This window comes from Orcinus orca, chromosome 8, assembly GCF_937001465.1.
Source record: "Orcinus orca chromosome 8, mOrcOrc1.1, whole genome shotgun sequence".
Lineage (NCBI taxonomy): Eukaryota > Metazoa > Chordata > Mammalia > Artiodactyla > Delphinidae > Orcinus > Orcinus orca.
The window spans coordinates 37,351,012-37,370,687 of NC_064566.1; the positions used below are offsets into that span (position 1 = coordinate 37,351,012).

The following is a 19,676-nucleotide window of genomic DNA, read 5'->3' on the forward strand; positions in this document are numbered from 1 at the left end:
AGTGTGCCAGCTCGCTGGGACAGCTGCAGAGCCTGAGTAAGGGATCGCCCCCAGGGGGCCAGATACTTAAGGAACCAGTGACTCCTGGTGGCCCCATTGCTGGGGCAAAGGAGGAAGGAAACTGGTCAGTCTACAGCCCAGGCACCAGCTGCACCTCCAAAGCTGCGGTGGACACAGCCTTCGAGGGTTACAAGGGATTGGTGACACGAAGGTAAGGCTTGCATCTTCCCTCAGGAAAGGGGCAGAATCTGCTAACTTCTGAGCCCAGAGTGGGACAGCAGGAGCTGGGACAGGGGAGTGGTCTCAGAACCCGGAGGGAGAAGCAGGCCAGGCAGAGAGATATCATGGGATGAGGGGGTTAACTTTAGCCCCAAACCTTCTAATTTGGAAGAAGGCTTTGGGGTCCCCTGGAAGGACACTGGACTGGGAGTCAAGAGGCCAGGATTCTAGTCCGGGTGACCTTGGACAGGTTATTTCTCTGACATCAGTTTCTCATAAACAAAATAGAGGTTTAAAAACCTCCACTCTGGTTAAATAAAAGATGGTATGTATACCCATTCGTTGGAATACTGTGTAGCTATTAACAAGGATGGGGAAACTTTACAAACTGGGATGGAAAGATCTGAAAGATGAAGAAAGTGAAAAGAGGGCTGAATAGCGTGTATAATAGGCTACCTTATGTGTTAAAAAAGAGTAGAGACAAAAACATATTCATATTTGCATGAAGGAGCTCCAGAAGGAGCCCAGAGACCACAAGTGGTTACCTGCTGGGGAGGGCTGGGAGACGGAGGGGCTTGGGAGCCGGAGGGAGCCTCTTCACATAGATGTTTATATTGTTTTACTTTTTAACTATATGATTGAATTACCAATTCAAAAAAAGAGTATAAGAAATAAAAACTCAATCTCTATCTTTACCATGTCGCAAACGAAAGCAGAGCTGTAGCAGTGCTTTGTCACCTGTCTTAGCATTCCCCCAATGCCAGGGTTCCCCAGGGCCCAGCAAGAAGATCCGCAGTTTCCTTTCAAGGCCTGCTCCAGTGTGGCTTAGTCAGGAAGTTCCTTCTCAGGTCTGACTTCATCCTCTCCTGATAAAACCTCCAGCAGTGCCCCCCTAGTGCCATGTAGCTATCAGCAGTTATCCTCAACTCCCTCTGGGCCTTACTGGGTATGCTGGGTAAGTCTAAATCCTACCTCCTCTCCCTCCAAGTACTTGGAATAGTTTGGCACTAGTCAGTGGGGGACAGGCCCATTGGTCCTTGTAGCCAACCAGGGAAAGGGAGACACTAAGGGAAGAGAAGAGAGGCCAGAGAGAAGAGGCTTGCTGCCCAACCTCTCCTCACCCTCTCCTGTGCACAGCCATTTCCCTCTGTGTCCACCTGTCCCATCCCTTCCCCCCACCACACACACACATAAGAACATCTCTGAGTCTCCCTCTTGCTCCCTTCCTTGTCCTTCATGGCCTCATCCTCTCCCTGGTCCTCCCAGGTGAGTGCCCATGCCTTCTGTCACCATGACGACCATTCACCACAAGGAGATGCTTCAGGAGCACGTGTCCATGGAGTTCTCCAGTTCCACCACCGACATGCAGACCTTCTCCCAGACAACCAAGATCGTGGGAGGCAAGTAGAGTGGGATGGCTGGAGGAGGGGGTCAGTAATCAGGTAGGGGCAGCCTTTCTTCCTCCAGTATTTGCGACTGCTGGGCCCCTCGAGAGCCCAAGATACCACCAGCAACCCTTCCCAACCTGTGTTTCTAATCTGTGCTTTGATAAAGCTTAGCCAGCCAGATGCTCACCCACAGATCCAACCTCCAGAAAAAAAGCTTAGGAAAAATCAGTCACATGGATGTGTGTGAGTGATTGATGAACTCTCAATTGCTTAAGATCAGAGCCATAGGCAAATACCATCTCTGATGGTAGAATTTCAGGCATGGAGGAAGTTAGGGAGGTAGCAACCTTATCTACCTATGAATAATAATGCTGGCCCTGCCTCACTTAAGAAAGAGAAGACCTGGAGCTGCCAGTGGGGAGAAGATGAACACATAAACAACTGACTTGAGCTTCCAGGCACTCAGCCCTTGGGGACCAGACTTGGGGGAGGGCAGATCCAAGGGAAAGCTGAGAAATGGTCTCAGAGCAGAACAGACTGTTTTAGTCATGTCTCTAGAGGAAAGTGATTAAAAGATGGCCAGGGACCAGGATATTGAATTCCTGTCCTCCCAGTCATTGCCCCCTCCTTCAGAGTCCTCTGTGCACAGAGGTGAAGACCAGATAAACACTGTACACCAATTCCTCCTGGCCAGTGAGGCAGAGCTAGTGGAATAGCCGGGACTCAAGACCAGAAGTTGCAAACTCAACTGACTATAGTAGCGATTCTCAGCCCTGACTGCGCATCAGAGTCATCTTAGTGTAGGAGTGGGGGGAGAGGGGAGTGAAAAAAAACAGCGATATGTGAGTCAGAGGGTTAAATCTGGTGGTTTTTTGTTTTTTGTTTTTTTAAGATCTCCGGGGATTCTGACGTTCAGCCAGCATTGAAAACCACTGGCCGATAGTGTCCAGGCAGGGAACATAAATGCAGAAAAAAAGACTGAGGTGAACTGGACAGGATGTAGTCCATCTAAAGGGACAGTCACTCTTCACCTCCCTCCCACTGACTGTTCTGTTACCATATGGGAATGTGAGTCCAGTGCTGAGGATCCAGAAATCTGCATTTTTATGTGAAATCTGTTTTTAGATGTAGGGCTATTTTTTGTTTAAACATTGTAAAGGTCAAATAAAAAAACATGTGTAGACCAGGTGCAGCCTTTAGAACTCTGGTCACTATTTAATGCTACTGGGGGACCAGAACTTCCAGAAGAGAAGCCCAAGACACCCATAAAATCCCAAAGACAAGTTTCCGTCTAAGAGAGAAAAAAGTAGAACTCAAGGCTTTGACCCAATAAAGATTGACCAGGGAGTGGATGAGGCGTTGGCTCCCCTAGTGGTTGAAATTTGCCATAACACAATGACCCACCGACTCTTTAAGGTCCTTGTTTCTCGGCCAGTGCTGGTCCTGCCCCCCCGCTAACCTAAAATGCTCCACCGTCCCCTCAAGAAAAGGTCAGCCCTCCAATCCCAGGCTAGGCTCCGCCTGTGGCCCATTCTGACCTCTCGCCCGCCGCCACAGAGGAAATCGTGACGAGGAAGTCCTCCAGCACCACAGAGTTCTTCAGCTTGGTGACCCGGAGTTCCAACATCCCTGCTGGCGAGAGCATCCCGGAGTTCGTGGATAAGCCTCAGCCGGTCACCGCGCCCGAGGGTGCGTCCCTCCCCGCGTCTCCCCAGGCCCCTGGGTGCTTCCCTTTCCTCCCCAGTGCCCCAGCCTCCACCACCACCACCATTGTCCTCTCAATACACAATCACTGGCTGGGTCGGGCCGAGGGTCCCTGCCCTGCCCAGGGCTGGGAGCAGGTAGAAGGTGCAGCTTGGAGGCTAAGAGGGAAAAAATAGGTCCTGTGCCCACTGCAGGGGATAAAGCCATGTTCCGAGTCCGGGTGCAGGGGAACCCCAAACCCAACATCTCCTGGAAGAGAGAGAGCGGCACCCCCATCAAGGAGTCCGCCAAGATATTCTACGACAGCGTTAACAAGGAGCACGTGCTGAAGGTGCGAGGTCCAGTTACCCATAAGGTCGGAGGCGGGGACCCCTGGCATGGGCTGCAGGTCCTGTCACAAACAAGAGATCCACAATGGAGACCCAAGAACTGGGAGATGGGAAAAGGGGCTGTCATTGCCCTAGAGGAGGGGCAGGATAAGAGAAACCATGTCAGGAGCTGGGGGGTTGCCAGAGTGAGCAGGGGACCAAAATTAGGGGCGGGGTAAGGCAGAGCTAGGACAATGCCAGAACAAGGAGGGGGCAAGACCAAATGGAAGAGAAAGAGAGGTTCCAGAAGGTGAGTGAGCCCAAAAGGAACGTGAAACCAAAGCTATGGGCGTGGCTAGAAGGGGCTAAGACCACGGTGGGCGGAGCCAGGCTGAGCTGGAGCGGACCGGCACGGAGGGAGGGGCTGGTCCTAGAGTGTAGGTGAGGGTGAGGGTTCCTGGGCTCTTCAGGGGAACCTTCCAGAAGAGCAATGCCAAGGGCCGATCATCCTAGGGTCTAGCTATCTTCTGCATGCAGCCTCTGGCTCCAGACCCTTTGAGGAGAGGGAGGGATGGGTCCCTGGGAGACCTAGACCTATAATTACTCCTGTTCCTCATCCTGCCCGGACTTCCCACTGTGAAAGGCGAAGAGCCTCCCTTCTCCCCACAGACGCTGGTTGCTTCCTTCTCCTCCCGAAGGCGCATTCTAGGACCCTTAGCCCCTACAGCACACACAAGCTGCCCCAGAGCGCCCCCCCCCCCGCCCCCGCCACTGGCCACTCCTTACACAATGTCATTCATTCGGCAAGCACTTTCCAGGAACCCACTGGTACCTAAGTGCCTTTCTACAGGTGCCAGAGCAGCCTTGTTCACCCCCATTTCCTCAGGGGCTCAGGCCAATACCTGGTACAGAGGAGTAAATCCATGTTGAATAAAAGCGTACTCAGCCCAGTGTCAGAAACTGCAGATAAAGCTGCCTATCAGAGGAAGTCCCTGTCATCCAGGAGCTCACAGCCAAGGGGGAGAATCCAATGCAGAATCAGGCTCCAAACAGACACACGCACACTGACTGCTACCTGGCACCTCCTAATCACAGAGGCTGCTCAATCCTCCACACACACATCCAGCACTCAGCTCCTCCCCCAGCCCGAAAGAAACACCCTCCTTTCCCATCTCACAGACAGTCCCCCTGTGGTTCCCTCCCCACCTCCCCTGCTAATGGCCTGACTCTGATCCAGCTGGAGCCACTGACCTCGGATGACTCTGACAACTACAAGTGCATTGCAAGCAATGACCATGCAGACGCCATCTACACCGTGTCCTTGCTTGTGACCGAGGGTGAGCCAGCCCCGTTCTCCTGGCCTTTCCTCTTAGAGACCAAACTCCCTCTGTCTGACCCTGTCCCTCTCTCTGTCCTCAGGTGAAGAAAAATTGGATTTCAGAAAGATGTTGAGGAAGAGGTGAGGCTGGGAGGCTCCTCTGCCTAGGGTGTGGTCCCCCCACCCTCCAGGCTAGAGCTTCTGGAAGGCCTTTCAACAGCCCCCTGAGTTAATGGCCCAGCCTCCAAGAATCCATGGAGTAGGGAGGAGCATCTCATGGTTGGGAGAGGCCCCCTCTGTCTTCAGAGAAAGGCACTAAGTCCAAGTTTGGCACCCACTTCCTTCCAGGGGACCCCCTCCCCCCAAGAAGCAGCAGAAGAAGGTGACGGATGAGAAAGAGATGCTGGAGATTTTGTCCCAGGTGCCCAAGAAGGACTTTGAGAAGACCTGCATGGAGTATGGTTTCACAGACTTCCGGGGACTGCTCAAGAAACTCAAAGGGATGAAGAAAGTGGAAGTAGAGGTCAGTGCCCATCAGGGAGCAGGGAGCTGCAGGCCAGGGGCTGGGCCTTACCGAAAGTGCTAGTGCCTGTGTGACTCCCGGTGGCAAGGTCTCCCCACCACGCACGTGCGTACTCAAGGGCATTCTCTACTGCAAGGGCAGGCAAGGAACTCAGGTCACCCTCCTTCTACCTCTTTTCTCTTCACTGCTCCCTAATGTATTTGCATGGACTTTGGAGTCAGACAGACCTGGGTTCAAAGTCTGGTTCTACTGCCTTATTAACTGAGTGAACTTGGGGGTCTCTCTGATCCTGTTTCTTCATCTGCAAAATGAAAATTATACTTTCCTTTTTCATTTGTTTTTGTGGTGGTGTTCTCATTTAGTCACTCAACAACTCATAACTGTTAAGCATCTACACTGGAATTAGAAGGCCTATGTAATGGGCCCAGGTACATAGTGACTATTCCGCAAATGGTGGTTCCTTTCTCTTCCCTTATCGTACCCGTTTCCCCCTAAATCTTCAAGTTGTTCGTTGTAGGGGGAGGGGGGTGGCGGGGAGCACAGTTATCTAATCAGCCTAGTCATTTCTCCCCAGACCTTCAGGGGGCTCCTCCAGCACTGGAGACACAGTCTGGGCAGATTCCAGATTCCAGATGCCTCTGACACCTGCCTTTTTGTTACCACAATCTCTCAGACCATCCAGATTCTGAAGCCCCTGGAAGACAGAGAGACCAAGGTGGATACCACGGTGGTCTTTGACTGCATAATGGAGCTGAAGGACCCCAATGTCAAAATGACATGGATCAAGGTGGGGAGAGCACCTAGGAAGGGCCCACCCTGGAATATCATTTTTTCTCTGCACCCCTTTCCTTCCAAGACCCTCTCATTACCCATAAGCCCTTTCCTCTCCTCCATCCCATCAAAAGGATGCCATGTGGTATGGTTGAAACTGGATGAGAGCTGGGCTTTATTCTTAGATGTTCCACCAGTTTGCTGTTTGATTTGAGACAGTTACTTCCCTTTCTCTATACCTCAGTCTACCCATCTGAAAAGGCTGGATTAGTCCTGCAGGTCACTGAAGATGGGCCTCTAAGAGAAAGTATCTAGTGAACTCACGCATATTAAGAGTTCGGGCCTCGGGAGAGGCAGAGACCCTGGATCCCACCGAGCCAGATGATGAGGCTAGAGAGATCTTAGGGGCCTCTGAGTGTGTTTGAGGATCTTAGAGAGGTAGATACGGCACCTTCCAGCTCAGGCTGGCTTTGGGGAATGGAGACCTCTAGAAATCTCCTCCTAAACCCCTTCATCAGCTTTTCTACCTATTCCATGAGGCAGGATAATGAGCCACTGAGGATCCAGTACTCCCTGGGCAAGTATGACGTGAAGCAGGTGGGCACCAAGTACATGCTGGTCATTACCAACGTGAACATGAACGATGCAGGCACCTACAGCCTGTCCGTGGACAACAAGAGGATAAGTGCAAAGCTCACAGTGCTGGGTAAGAGTGTGGGCACCAGGCAGCACAAGGAGGACACAGTCAGGGTCAGGGCAGAGGAATATCCAAGGATGGGGTCCATGGGGACATGGGAGGAAGGACCATGGGGCTGTGCACAGATTGCATGAGAATGGGAGTTAATGGCGGAGAGAGACATGGGGTATAAGGGAGAGGACTATGAGATAAAGTGCTGTGGGGCAGTGTAGCATAGTGGTTAAGAGTACAGCTTCTGGAGTTGAACTACTGGAGTTCAAAGCCCAGCTTCTGTCACTTATGAGCTGTGTATTTGGGGCAAGTGATTTAACTTCTCCTTGCCTCAGTTTTCCCATCTGTAAAATGGGAAATAATGGTAGAGTCTACCTGAATGCTTTAATATGTGCAAAATGGCTAGAATAGTGCCTGGTGCATATCTAAAATCACATAGAGAAATATTCTTTCTAAAATTGCTGTTAACATTACTGGGGAGGAGACCATATGAACATTATGGGAGGAGACTCTAGGATTCACAAGCAGAAGGAAAGAAGGATGCTTTCCCCAACTGTGGGCTACAGAACGCCGATGACACCTGAGTCTTTATGCCCCCCCTTCACCATCCTGCCCCTCAGGAGGGATCAGGGATACAGCCCAATGAATGCCCCTCCTACTCTTTGCTGCAGATGAGCCTCTGAAGTTCTTGGGAGAGATGAAGCCAATGAAGGTGATGGAGCGCCAGACAGCTGTATTTGAGATCCACCTCTCCAAGAAAGTGCCCAACTTTGTGTGGAAGTTCAATGGAAAGGAGCTGAAGAGGGATGAAAAGTATGAAATCACTGTGTCTGAGGATGGTTTGACCCACACGCTTAAGATTAAGGATGCCAGACTCAGTGACAGTGGCGAGTTCTCTGCCGAGGTGGGGGACCTGGTTCAGAAGGCCCAGCTCACTATTGACCGTGAGTGTTTGGGCCAGAGCTTGAGGGGTGGGCTTCATGCCACAGCAACCTCCATGTAAGCATCTATCCATCCATCCATGTATCTGTCCATCTCCTCCTTGCAAGGCCCTTTGATGGCTACTAGAAAGATAGAGAGTTCTCTCTGCTAATTCCTAGTCTAGTGGGAGAAGCAGGTGTGGAAATGGAATTAGAACAAAAGTTCTTAAGCAAGGAGTCAAGACACTCTAGGATCTTACTATCGGCTGGGAGATCACAGGTCAAGAAATTATTAGCCTTTATGGCTCTAATATCATATATTATAGCACATCACTCTTGACTACTTACATTCTTATATTATACCTAGTTTGGAGAGTTGCACATGATGGTGGGTCATACATGTGAACCACTCTTGACACAAGTGACATGGAACAATCATTGCTGTGATTGAGGGAGACATGGAGGCTGTGAGAACCCAGAGAAGAGGTACCACGTGGCAATGTCAAAAAGGATATGATGAGATGACGGCAAAGCTTTACCAAGTAAAACAAAAAGGAATTCAGTTTTCAGGGAAGGGGCAAGAGAAGAGGACATTCTCAGGAGAGGGAATAGCATGTGTAAAGGCCCAGACACCAGAGAGACAATGCAATTATGGCTGGAGCTCCAAGGGGACATTAGAGATACTGCCTGCAGTGCTGTGAGGAGGTAAAAGCTGTTGTCCCATTTTACATATGAGGAAAGTGAGACTTAGGGAGTGAATGCACTGCATACAGTCACTGGCAAGCAAGAGGCAGAGCTGGGACCCTCCCTGCCGGGTACCTCTGTGAGTCGGGTACACACTTCATGTCACAAGGCCCTGTGGTTTCTAGGGTCAAAAAGAGGATCAGGGCAGCATCTAGATGCAGAGAAGGAGGTTGGGAGCAGGACCAAGTGTTTGTTTGTCTGTCCATAGGCATCCCTATAAAGTTTGTGAGCACCCTCAAGAACGTGCGTGTGAAAGAGAGGAGTTGTGCGTGCCTTGAATGTGAGCTGACATCCAAGAATGTGACCCTACGCTGGAAGAAGGACGGACAGCTGCTGGAGCGTAGCTCCAAATACAGCATGAACCATGAGGGCAAGCGAGCGGAGCTGGTCATCGAGGATGCACAGCTCAGTGACAGTGGCGAGTACACTGTGGTGGCCATGCAGGATGGGGACCCCATGGAATACTGCAGTACTGCTGTAGTCACTGTGGAAGGTATACGCCCACCCTGTCAGTCCCCACTGACCAAGCCCCCAGCCCTAACAGTTTCCTACTGTGGACACCCATCAGTCCCCTGACTGACTTCAATGCTCCTCCAGACCATGATCTAATTCTACCTCCCCACTCTGACCACCCCCATCTCCCAAATTCTGACCATCTCTACCTCCTAGACACTGACCATCCCTCATCTTTTGAACTCTATCCCCAGTCCCTTGACTTCATCCATCCTTTACTTCCAGACTCTGACCATCCCCAGCAAACCTGGTCACCCCACACCCCTAGACCCTGACCAGCCCCTACTCACTATCCCTGACCACTCCTCACTGACTCTGACCACCCTCAACTCCCAATAAACGCTGGGCATCCCACAGAACAGCATAACCAGCTAAATATCCCAACTCCATTAACCACCTGCATCCCACCATCTAGTCCCCTTCTTCACCTGAGCATCCTATGTCCCCACTGACCATCCTCCGATGATCAGCCCCCCATTAGCCATCTCCCAGAATTCCCAGTTGCCATTTCCCAATGCCATTGACTTTTCCCCAACCGCCCCCCACCTACCTGCTCTAATGCCCCCACCGACCATCACCCACTTGCCCATTTCCAAACATCTTGCTCATCATAAATGATTTTGATAGATGCCACCAGCCCTTTTTCCGTAAGTCCCTTCCACCCCGATACCCTAACCCAACCCCTGCCCCCTTTCTCTCGAGAGCGGCTGGCCACCGTGAAGAGCGGGACGTCCGACGTGCACGCGGCCACCGGGAGCCCGGCTGAGCTGTGCGTAGTGCTGAACGACGAAAAGGTGGATGGCGTGTGGCTGAAGGATGCCGAGGAGGTCCGAGGCAGGGGCCAGGGAAGGGAATGAAGGATGAAGGGGTCGACCGGGCATACACTCGCAGTCATGACCGCCCCTCGCCCCGCAGATCACGGACTTGACCGGCGCGCAGATCGTGAAGCAGGGTGCGGTACACAAGCTCATCTTCCCCAATATGGGGCCAGAGCACGAGGGCAAGTACACATTCAGGGCCAAGGGTGCAGAGAGCGAAGCCTCGGTATTTATTGCAGGTAAGGTCGCCGCCCACTATGGACAAAGCTAGACCACGCCTGGCCCGCCCACCTACTCCTAGCTCCTCCCCCATCCCCCATGGGCTCCTCCTCCACCCCTCGGCTCCTCCCGCGTCCCTGCTCTTCGAGCCTTCCCTGCCGCCCCTCCCTGCAGATCCTCCAACCATCGACCCATCGGTACTGGAGGCACTGGCCGCGCACCCGGTGACCGTGAAGGTGGGCCACACCGCGAACATCAAAGTGCCCTTCCGGGCAAAGCCGCTGCCCAAAGTGACGTGGTACAAGGACGGCATGGAGGTGACGGAGGAGGAACGCGTGTCGATGGAGCGTGGGGAAGACCAGGCGCTGCTCACCATTTCGAACTGCGCGCGGGAGGACAGTGGCATCATTATGCTCAAGCTCAAGAATGACCATGGCTCCGCCACAGCCACGCTGCACCTCAGCGCGCTGGGTGAGGCCAAGACCCTGGCTCGGCTGGGCTGGGGGCGCCACGCAGGCTGAGGAGAGAGCTGGAGTTCGGGTTGAGAATGGGAATGAAGTGCTGGCTTTGCAGCCAGAAGAAGCCCATTTCCTAACTTCCTAACTAGGTGGCCTTGGGCAAGTCCATTAACTTTCCTGAGCCTCAGCTTCTCATCTTTCCTGAGCCTCAGCTTCTCAGGGTGGTTTTTTTAAAGTGCCTATTTCAAGTGAATTTAAAGACTATTGCAGAGTGCACAGCACGTACTTGACCTTCAGATGTTGCTGAAGTATTGTAACTGAGTTGGAGATGAGGATGTGGTTGGAAGTAAGGTGGAAATGAGGTAAAAGAGAGGTGGCATTTAGGATGAAAGTGAGGTTCATTGCGAAGAATATTGGAGTTGGAAGTGAAATGGAGTGAGGGGAGGTGAGATAGGGTTGAGGATAGAATGAAATTGGAGAGAAAGATGGAATGAGGGTGGAAATGGTATTTGGGATGGGTCTGAACATAAAGTTAAGGAAAGACATGAGGAGCTGGCCTTAGTGAACTCATATTCCACATGCAACACACACACACACACACACACACACACCAGCATCACCTCCTCCACCTGCATCTCCATCAAGCTGTGGGTTTGGATGGGTTGGGTTCCAATTCAGTTTGGCAGTATGACTGAGCACCTCCTCTGTGTTCTCAGTACTGAGGACACAGGGATGAGTTATCCCCAGCAGTCCCTCAACCCAAAAGGGATAAAAACCGGCAGACATGTAATTATAAAATAAACTGTAATAAAAGAAAGTACTGGAGTTCTGGAAGCTGAGAGGAGGGGAGACCTTGTCTGGAAGAGGTAAGTGGGAATTAGCTGAGACGGGGGTCCCTCAGGTCCAGTTCACTCATTCCTAGGCGGACAGGAATCTCGGGGGGGCAGGGATCAAGACATTTGGGCAAGTCTTAGGAAAACAGTGACAGAGGGAAGGGCAAGGGATCCGCAAAGCTCAGAATCTAGCTATGTCTCAGTCTGGTGGACCTCCAACCATTGGGATGAAGCCCTTCTGGCCCTTTGCTCCGAAGACATTCTGATGCTCTCTTCTGTCCTTAGACCGTCCCAAGCCTCCCCAAGGCCGGGTGGAGTTCCTGGAGCTCTCGGGTAATTGTGTGCACATGAAGTGGAAGGCCCCGAAGGACAACGGCGGGCGGCCTATAACACAGTTCATAGTGGAACGGAAGGCAGTCGGCAAGAAGTCCTGGATTAAGATTGGTGAGGTGGACAGCAAAGTCACCAAATTCTCCACCAACAAGGTGGAAGAGGGGAAGGCCTACCAGTTTCGTATCCTGGCCGTCAATTCGGAAGGAGTGAGCGACCCGCTGGAGACAGAGGAAGTGTTTGCAGGAAATCCTATTGGTCAGTGAGATAGCCCCGTGCTCAATGGGGACCTCAGGGGCCACCGTGGGGACCTTCAGCCGGTGAGGAGTGCTGGTCTGTGGGAGATTCCGCAGGGTCATCTCTAGCTGCCCCACGAGACAGATGGCTTCTAGAGTAAGAGCAGAAGATCGTTTTGGACGGGAATTGTCAACTTTTTCCAGTCAGATCACATGCACAACACACTCCCGTGGGTACCTCCAGAACTGTGCACAGTTCCAGGGAGATAACTCCACTTGTTTCTCCATTCCAGAAATCATCCCATATCCAAGGGAGAGTAATGTTACTTTAGGGATAGCCTTGAATCCACTCTAATTTTTTTTCCAAAGAAAACCCTTGACAACATTGGCATTTTAATTATGATCACTAGTTAATTACTTGCTACACTCCTCCCAACTGATCTCCATGTTTCTGTGTGTCAAGACAGTACATTAAAAACTGTGCCACTGGGGATGCCACAGGTTGGAAAATTCAAGTTGGCGGCTCTCTATCTTGGCTACACATTAGAATCACTTGAGGTCTCTTAAAAAATGCTGATTCCTGGTCTCCACCCTAGGCCAGCTGAATTAGAATATCAGGACACAGGACCCAGACACTAGTTTTTGGTGGTATTTTGGGGTTTTTTTTTTACTTCCCACATGACATTAATGTGCAACCAGAGTTAATCATTGGCTTAAGTTTTTTTAAGGAAGGAACCAGAGCTCAGCATGGGGTGGGCAACTGTCTACATGCTCCCCCACCTAACCTCTGCCCTCTCTCTCTCTCCCACAGAGCCCCCTGGTCTTGCCTCCCAGCCCCAAGTGACTGACGTGACCAAAGAGGCTGTGACCATCACATGGAACGCCCCCACCCAAGATGGGGGAGCCCCAGTGCTCGGCTACATTGTGGAGTGGAGGAAGAAAGGCAGTAACCTGTGGGTGCCAGTCAACAAGGACCCCATCCAGGGTGAGGTCGAGGGACAAAGGCCCAGGAGGGACCAAGGGAGACTTTGTTGGGTGGACCCATGTACCCGTGCTGCTCTGAACATACTCCCTCCTCCAACTCCTTTGTGGGTTTTCATAGCATCTCATGACCCCCTCTTCCACATCTACTCACTCTATGGTCTCCTACCACGTGGACCACCCCTGGCCTCATTACCCCTCAAATTCCCATTTCAGGCACCAAGTACACTGTGGATGGTCTCCTGGAGGACACAGAATATGAATTCCGAGTTGTAGCTGTGAATAAGGCAGGCCCTGGACAGCCTAGTATGCCATCCAGCTCAGTGGTAGCCAAGGACCCTGTCAGTGAGTATGGTGCTGCCAGGCCCCAACACATAGTGGAATTAGCCATTGGAGGTAGAAAGAGGATTTCTTCCCGGGAAAGTCTAACAGGAGTGGATCACACAGTCTCCACTCTCTGGGAGCCGCCAGCCTGATAGAGGGACAAGATTCACGCACAAGAGAAAGCCAGCAAATAAGGATTGAGAGTCAGGGACAGCGAGGAGCTGGGTGGAAAAAAGTTTTTATCAAATGTTGAGTATGTCTGGTTAGGTGAGGTAGTAGAAGCATGTTTGAGGATTGAGCAGGGGTGTTGGGTACGTGGTTGGGTGGGTGCTGAGCTTAGGTGGTGAGATGGGGATATCACGCATGAATGGGTGTGGTGCAGAGGGCTGAGCTAAAGGCTAGAGTTTTGAATACAGAGGGGTTGAGTGTATAGTGTATATTGAATTTGGAGGGTTTTGACTTCAAGGGTGAAAGTATTGAGACTGAGAGAATTAAATTTAGAGGTTGTTGAAGGTGAAAGCCTGGGTATTGAGCGTTTTAACTGTGAGTGTTGAAGGTAGAGGTGTTGAAAGTTAAGTTTCAGGGGTATTGAGTGCAGGAATTGGGCATGGCGTTGAGTGGAGAAGAATCTGGGGGCTGACTAGTTGTCTGTGTCACGCAGAACCCCCGGGCCTGGTGCAGGGCCTGCATGTGTCGGATTCCTCCAACTCCAGCATCTCCCTGGCCTGGCTGGAGCCTGCCGAGGGAGACCCACCCTCCGGCTACATCCTTGAGATGCGGGCCGAAGACACCAAGGAGTGGTCCAAGTGCACAAAGATCCCCGTCTCGGGCACCTGCTACACAGTAGGAGGCCTCACCGAGAGGCAGAAATACTTCTTCCGAATCCGGGCTGTGAACGAGGCTGGGTGTGGGGAGCCTGTGGAGCTGGACGAGGGGGTCCGTGCCATGCCACCACCAGGTGAGGGATGCAGACAGGGCTGGAGTGTAGGCCCCAACATCCTAGCTCCACACCTTCCTCTCTGGGACCTCATCCCACAGGAGAAAACTGGGCAATGCTGTGATCAAGAAAGAGTCGTCCATGCTTGTGCCTGGACAGAGCTAGGGATAACCCCAGGGCCTTCCCTGCCAAAAACAAACAAACAAACAAACAAAACAAAAACCAAAACCCCACTCATTGTGTGCCGAATAGTATCTACTGTGTGCCAAGGGAGGTGTTAGGGATTTAGAAAAAAATAAAACACAGGACCTGCCCTAAAGAGTCTTATGTAATAATAGAGGGAGACAGATGAGAAAAAATAAATAAATGCTTCACAGCATCGCAGGGTTGCTAGATGTCTGTATGGCCTGTAGTGAGAGCATGAAGGAGAAGGGGTTGGGAAAAGCTTTGGAGGGGAGGCTTAAAGCTAAGTCTTCTGGAAAGAGTGTTCCATGCTCCCATCTCTGTCTCCTCCATCTCAGCTGCTCCCAAGTTTGACCTCAGTGCCCGGCTGAAAAGTCACATGGTGGTTCGCGCTGGGATAGCCCTCTGCATCCATGCCGCCTTCTCTGTGAGTCCTACCCTGGCCCCCAGACGCCCACCACTTAACCAAGTTGGCTGCTACAGCTCTCATAGTCTCTGCCTCTGCCCCTCGCCAGACCCCTGGCCTCAGAGCCTGGCAGGAGACTCCTGGACAGTGGGATAGGGCCTGCCCCCAAATACCACCCAGGTGACCCCTGGTGCCATCTCCTGTCACCACCCAGGGCTCACCACCACCCAACGTGATCTGGCTGAAGGATGGCGTGCCCACCAAGGGCAGGGAAGCCATCACCAAGAGCAAAAACCACTCCCAGTTCCTCATCAGCAGCACCAAGCGCTCCGACTCAGGGGTGTACCGCATCTTGCTCCAGAATGAGTTCGGAGAGGCATACCATGACATCCACGTGCGTGTGGCAGGTATGACAACAGGTAGAGGCCTGGGGAGGCATCGCTGCACACGCTCCCTAGGGCTGCTTGAGTCCCTACCACTGTAAGGTCATGCCTTAAGGTAGTCAAGGCTTCTTTGGCACCACAAAGCAAGACTTTATCAGCCTTTGCCTTAATGCGGAGGGTTGTTTTCACTTGTTCTCAGTGTCTTGAAGCCCCAGAGGCATTGAACTAGGACCCAGCCCTTGTTTCAGTCTCAGTCATATGTGGAGAGCTTCGGGGCATACGCAGAGTAGGGTCTGTGAGCATAGAGAGAGCAGAAAATGGGTAAGAGGCAGGAGGGACAGATGGAGAGGAATCCATTAAAACTTGGGGTAATTTGCCTATATGTTATTGGAAATACTTTTAAAGTTTGTGATGTGGTCACCGAGAAAGCCTTTTGGGGGGAGCTTCACAGTCCCACATTGTCATTGCCATCCAGCTTCATTAGAATTCTTGAACCACAGCTGAAATGAGCCTTCTGTTATTTTTCCGTCCCCCCAGATATTTAGAATTTTAATAATAAAGGTGGTGAGTAAACACTTTGGAAAGAGCCTTTTCATTATCTTAGGTTGCAGGAAACTTTGTAGGTTTTGAGGTTTAACACATTGTGTATTATTAAATTTACATTAGTCACTATGCCAAAGAGTATGTGACACATTCTTCTGCATTGATGCATTTTGTACCCCTCTCCATTAAAATCATAACAGCCCCCCCAAATTGGGTGGCCTCTTAGAGACGGCTGGAAGCTTTACAATAAAGCCCTAAACCCCCAAGAGAAGAACGGGTGAACTTTTATTGAACAGATCCTACATGCCAGGCACTTTACGCAACATTTCCATGATAGTTATTGTTAGCCTCATTTTGCAAATGAGGAAATGGGTCTCAGAAAAGATAAGTAACTTGCCAAAGTTCACAGGGCTAGTAAATGGCAGAGCTACACTTCATAAATAGTTCTTTCTGACTCCAAGACCCCCAGCTGCCTGAGAGAAGAAGGTAAGGTGCCCCATCCCATCCTCCTTAGGGCTTGGCAGGTAGCGGGGGTGGGGGCACGATACTTCAGCCCCCAGGGTGGCTGATGGACCTTCGGACCCTTCCAGATTTTCCGCAGCCACCCACAAACCTGCAGCTGTTCGAGGAGGTCCCCAACACGGTGACTCTGACCTGGAACCACAGCCCCGACGTGCAGGAGGACAGCGAGGCCCACTACGTCATCATGAAGCGGGATGCCAGCACCGCCACCTGGTTCACTGTGGCCGAGCACGTCTTCAGCAACAAGTACACGGTGACCGGGCTGCTCCCCGGCAGGAAGTACTACTTCCGGGTGCTGGCCCGGAACGAAATCGGTGACAGCGACCCGCTGGACTCCAGGGATACCTGGCTCGTCAACAAGGACAAGAGTGAGTCTGGGGACTTGGGGGTTCAGGTAACGTCTGGGATCCCTGATGGCGGGAATGAAATAAGGGTTGCAAGGGGTACCCAAGATTTGAGGTAAAATCTGAGGAGCACTGAGGTGAGAGGGTTAATTAACATCGGGGACCCTGGGGAGAAAAGCAGAGGTCTGGAAGCCTAGGGGAGGAGATTCCTTGGGGGTACACTGAGGGGTGGGACTAACGCGGAGGTGGGGTGGGGAGGTCCCCTTGGGGGCGGGGATGACAGTGGGGTGCCGGAGGGTGAGGAGGGGTTATGGAGCTGAGAGGCTGACTGAGGTCCTGACTGAGGACTCAGGGAGAGTCCAGGGAGCAGGGATGACATCCAGAAACCCTGGAGGGAGGGCATTAAGGGTAAGGATAGCTGCGGGAATCTTGAAATGAGGGCCTAAATTGGAGAAAGCAGAGACCGTGGAGGCTGCGAAGGCGTTGGGGAAAGCTTGGATGGGGAGTTAAAGGCCAGATAACAGCTCGGGTCCGGAGGCTGGCGGCTGGAAAGAAGTCTAGGACGCCCGGGTCTGGAAAAGCGTAAAACCCCGCGGACCTGGTTTAGGTCTTGGAACCCATGGGGGTGGGGGGGTGGCGGAAGGGGAACCTTAGGAACCAGTATAAAGTCGGGGCCCCAGAGTTGATAGCGCGTGGGAATCTAACCCAGGTCCTCGGGGTTCCGTGAGCTGGGTCTCCGGGGCGTCTTAGGAGCACTAAGCCGGCGCGCGATGGATGGGGGCCTTGGTGTGCGCTCACCGCCCTTCGTGTCCCATCCGGGCGCAGCCGAGGACCAGAGCGCCAAGCTGAAGCCGTATCAGCAGAAAGACTGGCGCCACGCGCCGCGCTTCCTGACCCCGCTCAAGCCGCACACCGTGCTGCGCGGCCAGGACTGCACCATGACCTGCGCCTTCCTTGGGAACCCACGGCCCACCGTGACCCTCTACAAGGGCGACGTCAACATCACGGCCAACTCCAAGTTCTGGTACAACTCCACCAGCGGCGTGTGCACCATCGTCATCCCCACCTGCACACTCAAGGACAGCGGAGAGTACAGCGTAGTGGTGGAGAACGAGCTGGGCAAGGACCGCAGCAGCTGCACGCTCACCGTCTACGGTGAGGGTGCAGCGCCGGCCGGCCCGGGACGGTGAGGGTGCCTGGCTGTGTCCCGCGTGGGGCGGAGGCGCAAAATGGCGGCCTCCTGAGCCGTTGATCAGCTCTTTTCCTATGGCTGGCGCAGGGTTTTATTTAATCTGACATGGGGTGGTGTAAACATTCTCCAACCGGCCATAGTTCGTACCACTGTCCCATCTTCTCGATGTCATTTGTTATGTGCCTGGCCCCTGCACACTTGGGAGTTGGCAATCCCTCAGTAGTCTGTAGTTTGCAACCCTTGGTGGGCCTAGACTTGCATTTGAAAAAGACGCCAGTGATCAGGCCTAAACCAGACTTACCAATCGCAATCTCCCTGGCAGGGTTCTGGAAGGAATCTTTATGTTTACAAATTTTGCAAGTGGTTCTGATGCGCAACCAAAATTGAAGACTACTGGTCTGAGATAAGGATAGATGGGAGGCACTGAAGGGAACCTAGTGGAGGGAGGCCCTCCCTCTGCACATACGTGTGCTATGTTTCTGCTCATGGGTGCACATATAGGGGAAGTATTCTGTTTCTTCCTACACACTCTACTGTCTTCACAGCTAAACAGCCAGTTGCATGAACTGTCTAAATGCAAAGATGACCTGTTTTGCTCCTCTTTGTTTAAACTCCCTCCTAGCTTTCCCATGATCCTTTAGATAAAAATCACAATCAACAAGCCCCCCCCCCACCATCTACCTCTCCAGCCTTATCCTCTGCCACTCTCTGAAGTCTCCATGGCACACTATTGGTGTCCATGGTTTCCATGTTACAGATGCCTTTTTTTTCATCCTGTTATAGATGCCTTTCTCTGGGGAAAGGACCTGGTCCTGTTGCTCTGTCTCTCAAGTACTCAGCTAAGTGTCTGGCATTGAGATGATGCCTCCACAGTGGCTGCTGAACTGTGTAACAGAACTAGGCCAGGGAAGGCCCTGTGGGAGTCATCCAGCTCTCATTCCACAGCTAGAGAGATCCCTGACAACTTAATTCTGGTTGTAAGCACATGGGCACAGGGCCCTGGCTCCAACACTCACCAGCCATGTGACCTTGGCAAGCCACTCTGAGCTTGTTTCCCCATGTACTGCTTAGGGCTGTCATGAGGATTAAATGAGATAGTGCACAGAAGTTCCTGGCACAATGCGTGGCAAATACGAAATGCCGAATAACTGGCAGCTCTTGGCCCCACACACCCAGCTGACCTTGGGAGACTGGGGCTGGCAAGGACTGAGGATTCCGGGCAGGGTCCAGCCCCTGGTTCCTGCATAGCGACTGCAAGTCCGGCAATTTGGAGTTTCCCTTACCCCAGCATCATTCATACTAACAAATACTTGCTTTGCTCTTTCAGACAAAGATGACAAGGCAATTCTAGCCTCCGTCACTGAGAGTCTGCAGAAGAAATCAAAGTACCTTATGTGAGCTCCAGCCCAGACCAGGCATCAGGAGGATGCTGTGATGTGCGTGGGGCTTCTTGGCCCATCCTCTGTGTGGTCCCAGCGAGAGAGACCTGGTTCCCTCTGTGGTGCTTGTCAATGTAAACATTCAGTGAAGGCATGGGACAATAAACTGAGTGAGTGCGCCTGTGCCTGTTCCTAACCATGGTGTGCAGCAGGGACCAAGGAGATAGACGTGGGCGTAGGATGGGGATACACAGAACCACGACCCCTGCTCGGTCCAAACCCACCCACATGGGGAACGACCAGCCCCCTTCTGACTGGGCCTCGCCTTGCCTTCCCCTCCTCCACAGCCACACTGCACCCTGCTCTCCCTCCGGGCATAGAGGGCAGTCTGCATCTTTCTCCCCATCCTGCCCTTCCCATTTCTTCACTCCAGGTAGGTATGTCTTCAGAGTTCAGGGGTTGGAAGGGATCAGGACCTTGCCTCTTCAGTGT

General features: G+C 52.3%; 1 protein-coding gene across 1 annotated transcript; it reads left to right on the plus strand.

Moving 5' to 3' along the window:
* The first annotated feature begins 1,510 nt into the window (after positions 1-1,510).
* On the plus strand, positions 1,511-19,635 carry IGSF22 (immunoglobulin superfamily member 22). Its single transcript, XM_004263908.3, has 22 exons — positions 1,511-1,619; positions 3,165-3,296; positions 3,506-3,642; positions 4,857-4,956; positions 5,039-5,078; positions 5,286-5,460; positions 6,134-6,247; positions 6,775-6,937; positions 7,591-7,863; positions 8,792-9,076; positions 9,799-9,923; positions 10,012-10,153; positions 10,308-10,604; positions 11,710-12,012; positions 12,802-12,975; positions 13,188-13,316; positions 13,957-14,253; positions 14,754-14,842; positions 15,036-15,228; positions 16,338-16,637; positions 17,439-17,768; positions 19,133-19,635. Exons 1-22 carry the CDS (start codon positions 1,511-1,513, stop codon positions 19,201-19,203), a joined length of 3,978 nt encoding a protein of 1,325 aa, XP_004263956.1. The 3' UTR covers positions 19,204-19,635.
* Positions 19,636-19,676: the final 41 nt, after the last annotated feature.

What these genes read in the sequence shown, in the direction of transcription:
- IGSF22 (XM_004263908.3), top strand. Translation starts at nt 1,511, where the DNA reads ATGACGACCATTCACCACAAGGAGATGCTTCAGGAGCACGTGTCCATG. An exon ending in GTCCTTGCTTGTGACCGAGG is followed by an intron (nt 4,957 to 5,038) that starts GTGAGCCAGCCC and finishes CTCTGTCCTCAG; the next exon opens with GTGAAGAAAAATTGGATTTC. An exon ending in AGAAAGATGTTGAGGAAGAG is followed by an intron (nt 5,079 to 5,285) that starts GTGAGGCTGGGA and finishes ACTTCCTTCCAG; the next exon opens with GGGACCCCCTCCCCCCAAGA.